Genomic DNA, 13619 nt, shown 5'->3' on the forward strand with positions numbered 1-13619 from the left:
GCCCTTAAATCTATATCTAATTATGGTAGCCCCCTTCGGAAAACTTGTTTTTGCTAAAAACTTTCTTCAATGTGCAATGGAGAGATTAAAGGAAATAGACATTTATTTCAGTCATTTCTGTAGTTTATTGTGTTTGCTCAAGGGTAAGATAAGTTTATATGGGTTCTATTGGTGTCATTTTAACTCAAAAATAGTCACTTTCGGTGTTTTAAAAAGAAAGTGCCAGACAGCCAGTGAAAAAAAAAAGTGACAGTTTTAATTCCACATATTGCATTTTACTCCAACATTGACTTCAGATAAGTCTGAAACATTTGCATTTGACGTCCTAAAATGTTCATTTGAAAAAGTTCATCTTTAAAACATATGTCTGACATGTCATGTTGATAACATTTGCACAAAAATGGTTCATCATAATTTTTTTTCTTACCCTTTGTAATGTTCTATGCTCAGAATTGAACATTAATGAAGGACAGAATGCTTGTTTATGTCTTATTGTTTTATAGTTCTTTCCATGAAGTAAACATTTTGATGAGAGTGCTCCCGGTTTATTGCCAGCCACGGCGGACTGTTAACTTTATTTTTGCTCATTCATTCAACCCCATTATCATCTGAAATTTGCTCTCGGGATTGGAGCGTCCACACAGATTGTTTTTCCCCTCCTGCATTTTGCATTGTGCTTATTTGCATCAGGAGAAAGGCCTCATTATTGTTGTTTATCTGTGACAAAGAAATAATGCACACAAACAACCAAGAAAATTAGCCTGTTACCATCATACAGGGCAAAAAAGATGAGGCACCATAGGTTTGATTTGAAAATGGCATCATCTGAACAGAGTTGAGAACGACCCGCCATTATCAGCACTTTATGTAGACGTCTGCCAGACCACTAGATACGTGTAACACTGGAATAGCTGATAGCTTTGCTTATTAGGCTACGTTTACACGACAACGATGTAGTCAAAAACAGAAACGTTTTTCCCTTGCGTTTTTAAAAAGTTTTACATATACACAACAACGTTTTCAAAATGATTTGTGTTTACACATATGCGCAAAAACGGCCAAAAATGTTTGATTCAAACACCTAAACTTTGGGATAGTTTGCCTAATTATATTAGAGATGTCACTCAATTTGATATTGCTTATTTTGGATAGGGTACAACAGGGCTAAAGGCGCCCCTGGGGAAAAAGGCACATTTGATATTATTTTCTTCTAAACCACTAGATGGCACAAAAACATGGCGTAGCACTTTCCAAACCATCCGCTTTTCAAGATGCACGTGTATATTTGTCTGACCCTTAACGCGACTGCGCGCAGCAGTGCAAAGTTGATTCTTGTGCTTTATCTAATATTTTATGTTTTTTAAAATGATGTAGATTTAAGTAGCAAATGAGAATCGCTCAAATGAATTCATATATTTTGAGACAAAGGTATTATTTATGATTTCCTGTTTTGTTTAAGATAATTAAAGTAACAGTTTTTAAATAACGAAAGAATATGTAAAAGTATGGTATTTGGGGTAAAAGCCCACAGTAATTAACATGATAATTAATAGATGGCTGACTTTTCCATTTGTTGACATGACATGGTTAGATTCAGATGGTAAATATCATATATTATGTTGGGTGTCCATATTAGAGATAATCACCATGTTTAGAATGGAACCATCATATTCAAAAACATGATATTAATCATATCATATAATAAAATAACATTATTTGTTACTACTGTAAATATATATTAAATTATTATTGGATCTCCTTCAGTACTTTTAGAATCTTTACTTATTAAAACAATTTTGTTTCTGTATTTTAAAATGTTTTTTTTTATATTAACATTTTAATGACAGTATATTTATTGAAAAAAAAATCCTTTATTTTTCAAAATAAGCAGAAAATAGTACAAACTTTGTTTTAAACAAAAATAAACTTAGACATTATTTAAAAAAACATTATTTTAGCTGAAGTATTTGTATCAATATTGTGTGCTTTTTACCCCATGCTGGTGAGCCCCCTCTTGCCACCTCATACATTTTTTTTATTTATTAAATTATTATTATTTAATTAATTATTATTATTATAATAATAATAATAATAATATAATAATAATTATTATTTAAATGATGATGATAATAATAATAATAATAATAATAATAATAATATAATAAATGATATTATATGCTGTAAAACAGGGGTCACCAAACTCGGTCCTGGGCTGGAGGGCCGGTGTCCTGCAGAGTTTAGCTCCAACTTGCCTTGACACACCTGCCTGGAAGTTTCAGGTATACTAGTAAGAGCTTGATTAGCTGGTTCAGGTGTGGAGCTAAACTCTTCAGAACACCGGCCATCCAGGGCTAGACTAATCGATTGTTGGTATTTAAGAATCAATATTTTTTTGTAAAAATGAGAATCGATTAAAATCGAGAAATGGATTTTTCTTTTTTACCCAGCTCTATTAACCATTGACTGTTTTGTGTTTTACAGTGGTGTGATGGATGTTGTTGATACATGTGTTTTAATTGTGCAATACAAATCAAGTGACACTATGAAATGTCCTGCATATACACAGACTTTTTAAAAAATAAAGTAAAAAAAAAAAAAATCTATAAATTGAGTTCTACTTTTGGAAACCAAAGCTGTGGTTCAGTGGTGGTTTTATTTATTTGTTTATTTTCTAATGTTCCAGAAAGAAGGTTTTCGAAGACATCAAGCGTCACTTCTGTCCAGAGGACATCATCAACAAGGTTGTTTTTGACATGGATGATCCCAGGTAACACTGCTATTTTATTTCCTGATAAAGGATTTTCATTAGATCATCACTTCAGTGGCATGTGAACCATTTAGATGGTACACTGATAAGTTAAATCCATTAAGTGCCTCTGATGGATCTTTCACAGGCAAGCTGGATTGATACTGCGGTAGCAACCAGAATGTGAAAGATCTTCACAGTGCAGCCTTCAAATCTTATTAAAAGTCTTTCTTTCTTTTTCTCAGTCCACAGTGTTTCTCCGATATGTGTCCCAGTTCCCTTCAGTTCTTCTCCAAATTTGAGAGCGGGAACCTGCGTAAAGCCATTCAAGTCCGCAGGTTAGACTCTGCGTTGCAATACAGTACACGTACACAAGCACACACACGCAAACATGTACTGCAGACAGCTCGCCAAGTGCCCTTGGGCCTCATTTGTAGTGCATTCACAATCATACATTCTCTCTCTCTCTCTCTCTCTCTCTCTCTCTCTCTCCTTCTTATATTTCCACTCTTTCAGCAAGCTTGTCTCGTCAATGCATGCATGATCAAATCAAAACCGCTGTCTACAGAGCACTTCCGATGCGCTTAAATAAAAGAGCCGACGTTATATTTTCCCAAATGAAATGTGGCGGCGTAACAACAGATAGGGATGGAGTGAGAGATTTTTCTCTGTCATTTATGTAACACGCTTCTCAGTCTCTCTCTCTCTCCCTCTCTCTCTCTCTCTCTCTCTCGATCTCATTACTTCTCTCCTATTGTCTCTTACACCCACTTTGTCTGATTTTCTCCTGTCTCTCTTTTGCACTCTCTCTTAGTCATGAATATGATTTGATTCTCAATGCTGATGTCAACTCCTCTGCACACTGTCAGTGGTTCTATTTTGAAGTCAGCGGCATGGTGGCCGGTGTGCCTTATCGTTTTAACATCATCAATTGCGAGAAAGGAAACAGCCAGTATAACTATGGTAAGCCATACAGTAGCAACAACTATGAAGCCATGTGATTTACACAAGTAGGACATTATGCTTTATACATTGTCTACTCTATATATATAATGAGTAAAAATGTAAGGAATTTTTTTTTTTTTTTTTTTTTTTTTAACCAAGAAAGTGGAAAGATGAAAACCACTATTTTCTGTTTCAAACTTTCACATAGCATCTTCAGGTTATACTAACATAAAAAATTCAAATCTAGATTTTGATTTTCAACGATTTATTATAAATTGTATTATTTTTTCCCAAAATGCAATAAATCCATGACACATTTATTTTATTTTTTTTCCATTGAATCAACAAAAAAGTTATTTTTCATATTGAAACTGTTGAAAATACACAACATAGTAAGTTGATCCACATATGACAGGCTCTGAACTTGGTCAATACTAATCTTACATACAGGTACTGGACTAAAAATAAATACAATCAGTCACTGCTCCCAAAATGAATTCAACAGGTCATCTTGTTAATGCTATAAATGAATTACAACAATAAAAGAAAATTTCATCATGAACAAACATGAACAACAACATCACATTAACCACAGAAATTCCAAAATGATATTTCCCTTACATTCAACTAGCTACCAAAAGTGGATTCATCTTTGCCATGTTACATTCATTTAGTTGACTAGTGCTATACGCTGTATTAACAAAAACATTAATGGCATTAGTAAAAAAAACTTACACTGACAAGCTACGCAATATCAGTTCATAATCGAATGCGACTCATCTGCGATTATGAACAGGATATTGCATAACTTGTCAGTGATGTACGGCTCTGTGTATTAAATGCTGCTCCATCTGAAAGCACGCAATGGAAATTTATCACAGAACTGGCTTTACTGACGAGATGTGCATGACAATCACATGCGATTTATCATGCAGCCCGTTTGATGATTACAAAGTAGATGAGGAAAACTAGGATGCCGGGTGTATTCAGAGCGCCGCCATTACTGTCTAGAGTGCGTGGAATGGTGCACTGTGATTGTTTGAGCGGATATATTGCATTCTGCAAAGAAAGGAGACTGGCGTGGAAGAAAACATGACCTAATAAACAAATAAGACGGAATCGCAGAAATAAAAATGTACTCCCGGATTACATATCGCATTTTGCGTAAAATTAAAAAATGTACTTTTTAATTTGACAACCAGATACAATACTGAAACTTAAAAAAAAATATATATATTAAACTAAATTAAACTAAAACTAAAACTGAAATAAAATAGACATAGTTAAAAAATCTAATAAAAACTATATAGATATATTTAAAAAAAATAAAACAATAATGACAAAAATTTTAACTAAAATTAAAATGGAAAATACAACATTAAAAATGAATAAAAAATAACTATAGTAGTATCTTTAAAATACTAAAATAACACAGCAAAGTATTTAAATATGTATTTTGTATACTTTAATCCAAATTTTAGTGTTACATTCTGGTTCATAACTTTTTTTTTTTTTTTTGGTACATAATCACCTCAGATCACCCCATATTGATCCAGGAAAATGTTCTGCTTGTGTAAATAATGTGTTTGTTACACGAGGGCTATGAGATCCATATTTAGTACTGTTTTAGTACTTGTTTTAGATGGCATTGATTTTGACATAACCATCTTCTCTCAAAAGAAATACATTTCCCCACCGGCACCAGCACACCCAGCTTAAGAAGATGCCACAGTGGTAGCAGCTAAATCATATCTTAGCTTCACATTGCTCTCAGACACAGCGGTGGGCCCGAGCAGCTCTTAAATCTGACACTAGCCGTATATCCCAGAAAAATACAGTGCTCCTGCATTTCTGACTTCCTCCCCGATAAAGCCTTTTCAATGGTCCTTGACCGCCTTTTCCTCATTTTGGTGTGCAGCTGGGTATTATAAGAGACTCGTGCCCCCAAGAAATCATTTTATTACTTCATAATAAAAAATAAGACCTCCACTACTGACCACATTATATTTAGATTAAAAAAAACACTCTGACTTAATGAATGCATTTCAGGGAAGTCTGTCCACCAGTGTTAGTGTTTTAGAGAAATGCAGTCTTCATCTCATTGGTTTTAAGAAAAGAAGGTCCTTACTTTTTTATTGAAAGCTAAAGATTTAGACATTTTAGATAAAGAACAGTTTTATTATTTATTTATTTGCAAGCTTGATAGAGAGTTTGGGGGATTTCAGCTTTCCTCATATATGTTGTTAAAGTATTTTGAATTGAACTTAGTCACTTTGTGTAAAATGAATAAAATCTGTTTGTCAATGGGATAAAAAATACTCCTATATCAACATTGCTTCTCATAAATCAATACTGATTTGTTTTTTTTTTAACATTATTGCCACCAAGCCAAACATTGAAAGAAGTCTCTTATCCTCAATAATCAAGGCTGCGTTTATTTGATCAAAGATATAGGAAAAACTATAATATTGTACATTTGATTACAATTTCAAACAAAGGTTTTGCATTTTATTGTATTTTAAAATGTCATTTATTACTGTCATGGCAAAGCTGAATTTTCAGCAGCTGTTGCTTCAGTCTTTAGTGTCACATTATCCTTCAGAAATCTTATGCTGATTTTTAATGTGCTGATTTGGTGCTCAAAAAACATTTTTTTTATTTTATTTTTTTATTAGTTTCAAATCTGAACAGTATTTATTTGAAATATAAATCTTTTGTAATATAATAAATGTCTTCACTGTCAGTTTTGATCAATTTAATGCATTCTTGCTGAATAAAATTATTAATTTCTTTCTAAAATGTTAAACTTTTTTGTAAATTGTATATTTTAACCTGTTAAATTCAGTGTAGTCCCAAGAATGATATTTTATAAGCAATTTGCCATTGCCATACTAAAAACATACATTTTATTGGTGTTGGTGATTGATATTGTGCCAAAGCTAACAACCTGCATGTTTAGCAATTACAGAATGACCTTTAAATGACTGAATGTTCATAACTGTATTGTGGGATGTTTCAGGCATGCAGCCTGTTCTGTATTCTGTGAGGGAGGCGTTGGAGGGCAGACCACACTGGGTGCGAACAGGCTCTGAGATCTGCTATTACAGGTATCGCACCTCCTTATTTCACTTCAGGTCTTTACATTTAACCTCACATTATTTCTCTTTGCCCCACACTACACTACTTCCTCCACTAAGAATACTACTCATTAATCATAATACATCAATAACATCAAATAATTGTTTTTACTTACACACACAGGAACCATTTCTGCCCTAGAACAGGTCAAAAAAGTTCTTTTTACACACTGACCTTCACAGTGACCTTTCATCACGAAGATGACGTGTGCTACTTGGCCTACCACTACCCTTATACCTACACCACCCTTCAGGTGCTTGACATGACCCACTTTATACAAGTATTAGGGCCAGGATGTCACACTTTTCTCCAGAATCAATACTATCGAGATATTTAGGTGCTGAACTGATATGTTAAGGCACTAGGTTAAGTGAAATATAATGAATAGTAACAAAGCAAAATGCAGTTATTAGATGGTAGAGACACTACAGATAATGATGTATGTAAGCGTTGTTCATACTGTACATCAACTGGAAACAGACTAAAATATCTTGGTTCATCAAAATCAAGTAATTAATATGGTGATGAATTAATATGGTTAAATCAGCCATAGCATCCACACAGCTGACATTTGTAGCTTATTCACGTATAATTAAACATCGCTAATAAACCATCAACATTTTGGTCAATGATTTTGGCCCTCCAAAACTATATAAAAATGTATTTTTGGTTACCAAAATTTCGGTGCATCGCTACTCATAATGTCCAAAGACTAAAGCAAGTGTACTTACAATATTCTCTAGACCCATTTGAAGATGCTGGAGAAGTCTGTAGACACACGGAAAGTTTTCTTCAGGCAACAAAACCTCTGCGATACGCTGGCGGGAAACTCCTGCTCCTTAGTCACGATCACAGCCTGCCCCACTTCCAGAGCCTGGAAACATCTGCACCAGCTGCGTAAGTCTGACACTAAAACCCGCAATGAGTCAGATTTATGCTCTTGTGTGTCAACGCACCTGTTAACTGAACGTCTGATGCTGCTTTGGGTTTGTATTCAGCAGTGAAAGTGTGTGTGTGTGTTCATGAGTGTGTGTGCTCGTACAGTCTGGCAGATCTTCAAGGCACTCGGAGCATCTGAGCTTTGACACCTCCTGTCAGAGGAGGAGTTGAGGAGCTACAGGTTGGGTGGGTGTATGTGGGAAGGACACCGTTAGATGGGATGACAGTGCTTGACTCACTACCTGAAGCACATGTTATGCCAGAAGACAAAAAGTTAAAAGAACAAGGAGAGCACATATGGATTGAGAGGAAGTCAGTTTCAAGTTTTTTTGGTAGTTGCTTCAAAGGCAACATGAAATCAAAACCCTTTTTACTTAAAGGGGTCATATGATGCTGCTAGAAGGAACATTATTTGGTGTTTATGCGGTTTAAGGTTAAAAAAACTTTCATTTTCCATATACTGTACATTATTGTTTCTTCTCTATGCCCGCCTTCTGAAACGCGTTGATTTTCACAAGGCTCATCTCTCTGAAAAGCGAGCTGTGCTGTGATTGGCCAGCTATCCAGCGCGTTGTGATTGGCCGAATGCCTCAATTGTGAGATGGAAATGTTACGCCTCTTAACGTATTGTGATGCCCTGTCCAGCCAGAGCGACGAGACATAAACATAAAACCCATTATAAACATGATATAAACATGATTTCTAGTCGTGTTTTCTTTTGGAAGGCAAAAACAAAGTAGTTTTGCTTTCTCAACGAAACAACGTCACACACCGTGGTACTGAGTGAGCAGAGGCTGGAGGCCTAGAGTGAGCCGCGGTCAGCTAGAGTGAGCAGAGGCGGGCGGCTTGAGAACGGTGCGGCAGGCGGATTCTACGAAGGAGCGTACCTTGGGCTTGCCGTCATTCGTCAAGACGACACTCACTCAACGCCGCATCGTCCACGGTGAAAGCTGATTCGGCGATCCACAGTGCAAAGTTGATGTATTTCCTCAGAGACCAGCATGGATCAGCCCCAGGCATGACGAAGCGGATATCATCCTCTTTTGGAAGGTCAAACAAAGTAGTTTCGCTTTCACAGTGAAACACACAGCGTGTATACAACATTGTGGCGGCGGCAACAACAATACTACAAAGAGAATAAAAGGTACGCCTTCTTTCTTTGCGCGAACATCTGGGTGGAATTATGCAAATCTTCTCACATACTGACGTAGAGATGTGGGGGCGAGTCTCAACTTTTATAAAGAATATCTCTTTGGATTTGAGACTTCAGTCTTTGCAACTTCACAGATCTTGTTTATTCACCAAGAGCTTGTAACACTCCACAGAGAAAGGAAATTTTGTAAATCACATCATATGACCCCTTTAATATATTACCCATGTCTATAGTCCAAGGCAAACATCTTTAACCAGTAACGTAATATCATTATTGATATTTTTCATGAGACAGCTTTTAATGTAAGGCAAAAAGACAATAAAAAATAGAAATGATATTGAGAAATGAAAAAATAATAGAAATAGACATTTATTTATTCATAATATTATTTATTTATTTATTTATTTGCCTCTGAGGATCCAAACATTTCCTTTTTTGTATTGGCAAATATTAAATCAATATAAAGTAATATTTATTTAATTTAGTTATTTTTCTGTGATCTGTATTTGTTGTCTTTAAGGCACTCAGAGCGTCTGAACATATTTTTTTAAATGAAATACTTAAACCATACAATTTTCTTTTCTTTTCTTTTCTTTTCTTTTCTTTTCTTTTCTTTTCTTTTCTTTTCTCTTTTCTTTCCTCCTTCTTTTCTTTTGCCCTTTTCTTTTCTTTTCTTTTCTCTTTTCTTTTCTCTTTTCTTTTCTTTTAGGAAGATTGATTTATTCATTTTGTTTATTTTTACTATGATTTTTATTTATTGTCTTCAAGGCACTCTGAGCATGTGAAAAGTGTTCTTTTAATGTAATAAGAGTAATACAAATAAACATATATATATATATATATATATATATGGGGTGTAACAGTACACAGTCATGACGTACCTCGGTTTTGATGTCACGGTTCAGTACAGTTTCAGTACAGCACTGTTTAATATTATTATTAAACAGTGGTTTACTGAACAAATTACTCTTTCTTTAAATAAACTCAGTTATAACTACAATTTTCTTAGGGATAAAAATCTACATAGGCTTATATGCTTTAACCTTATAGTAGGCCTAATGTAAAATGGCACACTAAGGTTTAGAGTTAACAGAGTCCAAACTTAAAGTTAATTGCTATTTATTTTTTAAATATAACAAGCAACACTGAACTTAAAAAAAATATACAAAGATGTAAATTGCACATAATGTAGTTTTTAAATTAACTTCTAAATTATAAAAATTCTATTTGTTGTTAAAATAGGCAATATTCATTTACACAGTGCCTTTCATATCTCGTGTCATAACATTTATTTCAACATTATATAATAAAGACATCACTAACAGGTAAAGTAAAATATAATGAATATAAAGTCTAATATTTCTGCACTTCATTTCTCTAGCGCACTAACGAGCAGTGGACACTAATGACCTGCCTGAGGTTAATTAAATGCTATGTGACATTTTTTTTTTACAAGCCGTTTTACTGATGTCTTTCCGTGGTCGAAACACTGATTGATAGATTATGATTTATACAGTGATCTGTCGCGCCGCATCAAAATGGCATTTGTTTAAATTTTCTGAATAAAATGGACATAATTTGAAAGATGATACTTGTTTCTTACCAAAAGTTATAATTTATAAAACTGGAGGTTTCCAATGACATTCCGCTCCTACAGTGGTTAAAACAATGTATTTGTTCGGTACACATGCGTACCAAACCGATAGACCCGTACCGGAAATTTTCGGTACGATATGTAGATGCTTTTTTGTATTTTTAATGCACCTAAAGCATCTAAACTTTTTTTTTTTTTTTTTTTGGAAAAAATACAATAATAGATTGTCATTTTGCCTTTATTAGATAAATTCAGGTGTAAACAGACACTTAAACACCCCTGTGTAGTGACAGAGCACACTTAGCATATTTTTGAAGCAAAGCACTTAGTGGTGGGTTCATATCTTGATCAGTACTCACACCCGCTCTTGGATTAGTGCTGACAGGTGTGACTGTCAGCTGCAGGTGAAACTGCAGAGATAGATGTTTCAGACTGAAGGAAGATCTAGAGGGACATGCTGGGACATGCTGACCCAGCTGTGGGCCACTTCCACTGGGTAGCACGGTGCTCACCAAACCCTCATTTCCTGATGAATATGGAGGCGAGACATCTGTAGCTTGATCCCCATAGACCGACGCAAAGCATCTGGCTCGCTTGGGGGTGGAGGGATGGCCCGTTCCGATCGGCTGACTGCTGACAGTTCCCAAGACACTCTGACGTACTGCAAAGTGACCTGCTGACAATTCCCAATGACTGTCTCACACAGTGACCTGTTTGCTAACTTGGAAGATGTGCCGTTGATCAAAGACTGTCAGTTATTAGCGTGTTTAAATTCGCTATGCATGAACTTTGTGTGTTTGCGTGCATTTGTGTATGTTAGAATAATCCAATCACATAATGAAAGCACACATATGGACTTTATTTCAAAATTTTGATGACTAATAAAATCAGTGTCATTGAAATGACTTCCCATAATTTTAACTCAGGCGCTGTTTTAATTGTTTTAATTGGGACTTAGTTAATTTTAAATTATTTTTAGCAAACAGATGTCTTGCTGTTTTAACATCCTAATGATCTGCATATCTGCAGTTATAAAAGAAAAAAATGTAATGGAATCAAACACATTGTTGGAGTTACTTTTTAAAATGAACATGTTGCGTTATTGCATTTATCGTAAAAAAAAAAAAGAAAAGAAAAAGAAAAGAAAAGAAAAAAGAAATGGATGCCAGTTTGGGCTTGGTTCGGCTTGGGAAAAATCTAATTCAATACAAACTTTACTCAAATCAAACTTTAATATCATAAAATAAAAACAAAAAAACAATCAACTAAAACAATACAAAATTAAATAAAAAAATAACCCAAAATTTTAACATCCCATCTTACAATTGTAACATTCTTCCCAGTTGTGACTTTTTCTTAACGCTTGATTTTACATCTCATAATTATTTCTTGCAACCTTTTTTACTCAAAGTGCGATTTTTTTTATATTGTATTATTATTTCTCGCAATTGCAACTATTTTTTTCAGTGTTTTTTATATCTCACAATTGTAACATTACTTGCAATTGTGACTTTTTTTTTCTAAGTGTGACTTTATTTCTCAAAAATGTAACATTATTTCTCGTAATTACGACTTTTTCCATAATTGTGACTTTACATCTTACTGTGACTATATTTCTTATTTTTGAGACTCATAACACATTATTGCAACACAACATCAAATACAATGCAATCTGAATAGAATACTGTTTTCAAATTTATTGTAAAATGTATTTTAGTAAAATTGAACATTATTCAATTTGGATAATAAAACCAAACAAGTAAGCTGTATCTTATAAGAGGCCAGAACATCCGAATGTTGGTATGATATTTATATCAATGTATAGTATTCATTTGAACATGTAAATTAAAATACTTCTTAAATTCACTTATTAAGTAGAAATTAGTTCTAATATAGTTCTGACTAAATATGTATAGCCTACCAAATCTGAAGAAACTGGTTTTCCCATCAGTTGACACACAGTAGTGTTGTGACAGCCGCTGCAGCAGTCAACAGCATCCAGCGAGATTCACATGGCTATGTGTAAACATCAAGCCCGAAACACACACGCTCACACATGCATGGCACCTCATCCATCTGTCGTCTTCCTGCAGAGTGCGTCGTCCCAGCTGACACCATGCCGAAACATCACAGTGCATTTCATTAATCTGAACATCCGTGCAAAAAAACCTCCTCCAACAGGAAAGAGCCTGTATCAGTAAATCAGACTTGCTAGTAGATGAATTGATTTCAGATAGGATTATGTTTGTTCCACAAGGTGGGGCCTTTTGTATCCCTCATATACATTTGAGTGAAATGCTTTTATAATAAATAGCTAAAAAAACTATCTTTTCTTTCTCAGTATATTGTTCTATCTATCGATTGTTCATTCTGTATATCTTTCGTTCTATCTACCATTTGTTTCTGTCAATCTATATTCCATTCATTTGTTCATTCTTTTGTTTGTTCTATCTTTCTAGGGTTCTGATCTGATTTGTTTATTTGTCTATCCATCCATCCATCCATGTACATGTCCATGTCCATGTGAACTGTACACATATGGCGGCAACCTGTGGCAAAATGCGGCAACAAACTCTGGCATTTGCCTGTTGGAGGATTACACCTTAATTAGCACATGGGGGTTTAGCACATGAGCTTTGCCTTTACACATAGCGGGATTTTCATAATCACTTTACAATTTATCTTGGATGCGGGCCTTGTGCGAACTCCCGTCCGCTGCATTATTGAATTAAAGGTCTCTGATATGATTAATTGTAATCATGGTGCCCCACATCAATCACCACAAACAAGTTAAGCCGCTTTTATAAGCCATTGGTGATTATGAGGTGGTGCGGGTCACGGCTTGTTTCTGTGAGTATAAGAGAGAAAGTGACTGGACATCGTTGTGGAATGAGGACTTGTTAACGTGACGCATCAGACGAGCCGTGACAGCTTTTGTTTAGTATTAAAGTTGTGCAGCTGACCAACAGAACCACATGGATTAAAGTGGCAGGGATTCAACCGGATGAACTTAACGGCTTAATTTGCAGTTGGTATTTGCATAGCTCTCACAGACTTCTAATTAAACAAATCCCTTTGATTAGCTGTACCTGTAAACAACACCA

At 34.8% G+C, this 13619-nt stretch overlaps 1 protein-coding gene across 1 annotated transcript in view; it reads left to right on the forward strand.

Annotated features, from left to right (window-relative positions):
* LOC122135674 (cytosolic carboxypeptidase 4-like) overlaps positions 1 to 13619 on the forward strand; it is a 139755-nt gene that overhangs the window by 48820 nt on the left and 77316 nt on the right. The window contains exons 13-18 of the mRNA XM_042715913.1: positions 2684 to 2767; positions 2992 to 3084; positions 3561 to 3709; positions 6711 to 6798; positions 6953 to 7082; positions 7573 to 7726. Coding sequence (XP_042571847.1) covers positions 2684 to 2767; positions 2992 to 3084; positions 3561 to 3709; positions 6711 to 6798; positions 6953 to 7082; positions 7573 to 7726 — 698 coding nt within the window. The remainder of the gene's footprint in view (positions 1 to 2683; positions 2768 to 2991; positions 3085 to 3560; positions 3710 to 6710; positions 6799 to 6952; positions 7083 to 7572; positions 7727 to 13619) is intronic.

Source organism: Cyprinus carpio, chromosome A25, assembly GCF_018340385.1.
Source record: "Cyprinus carpio isolate SPL01 chromosome A25, ASM1834038v1, whole genome shotgun sequence".
Classification (NCBI taxonomy): Eukaryota; Metazoa; Chordata; class Actinopteri; order Cypriniformes; family Cyprinidae; genus Cyprinus; species Cyprinus carpio.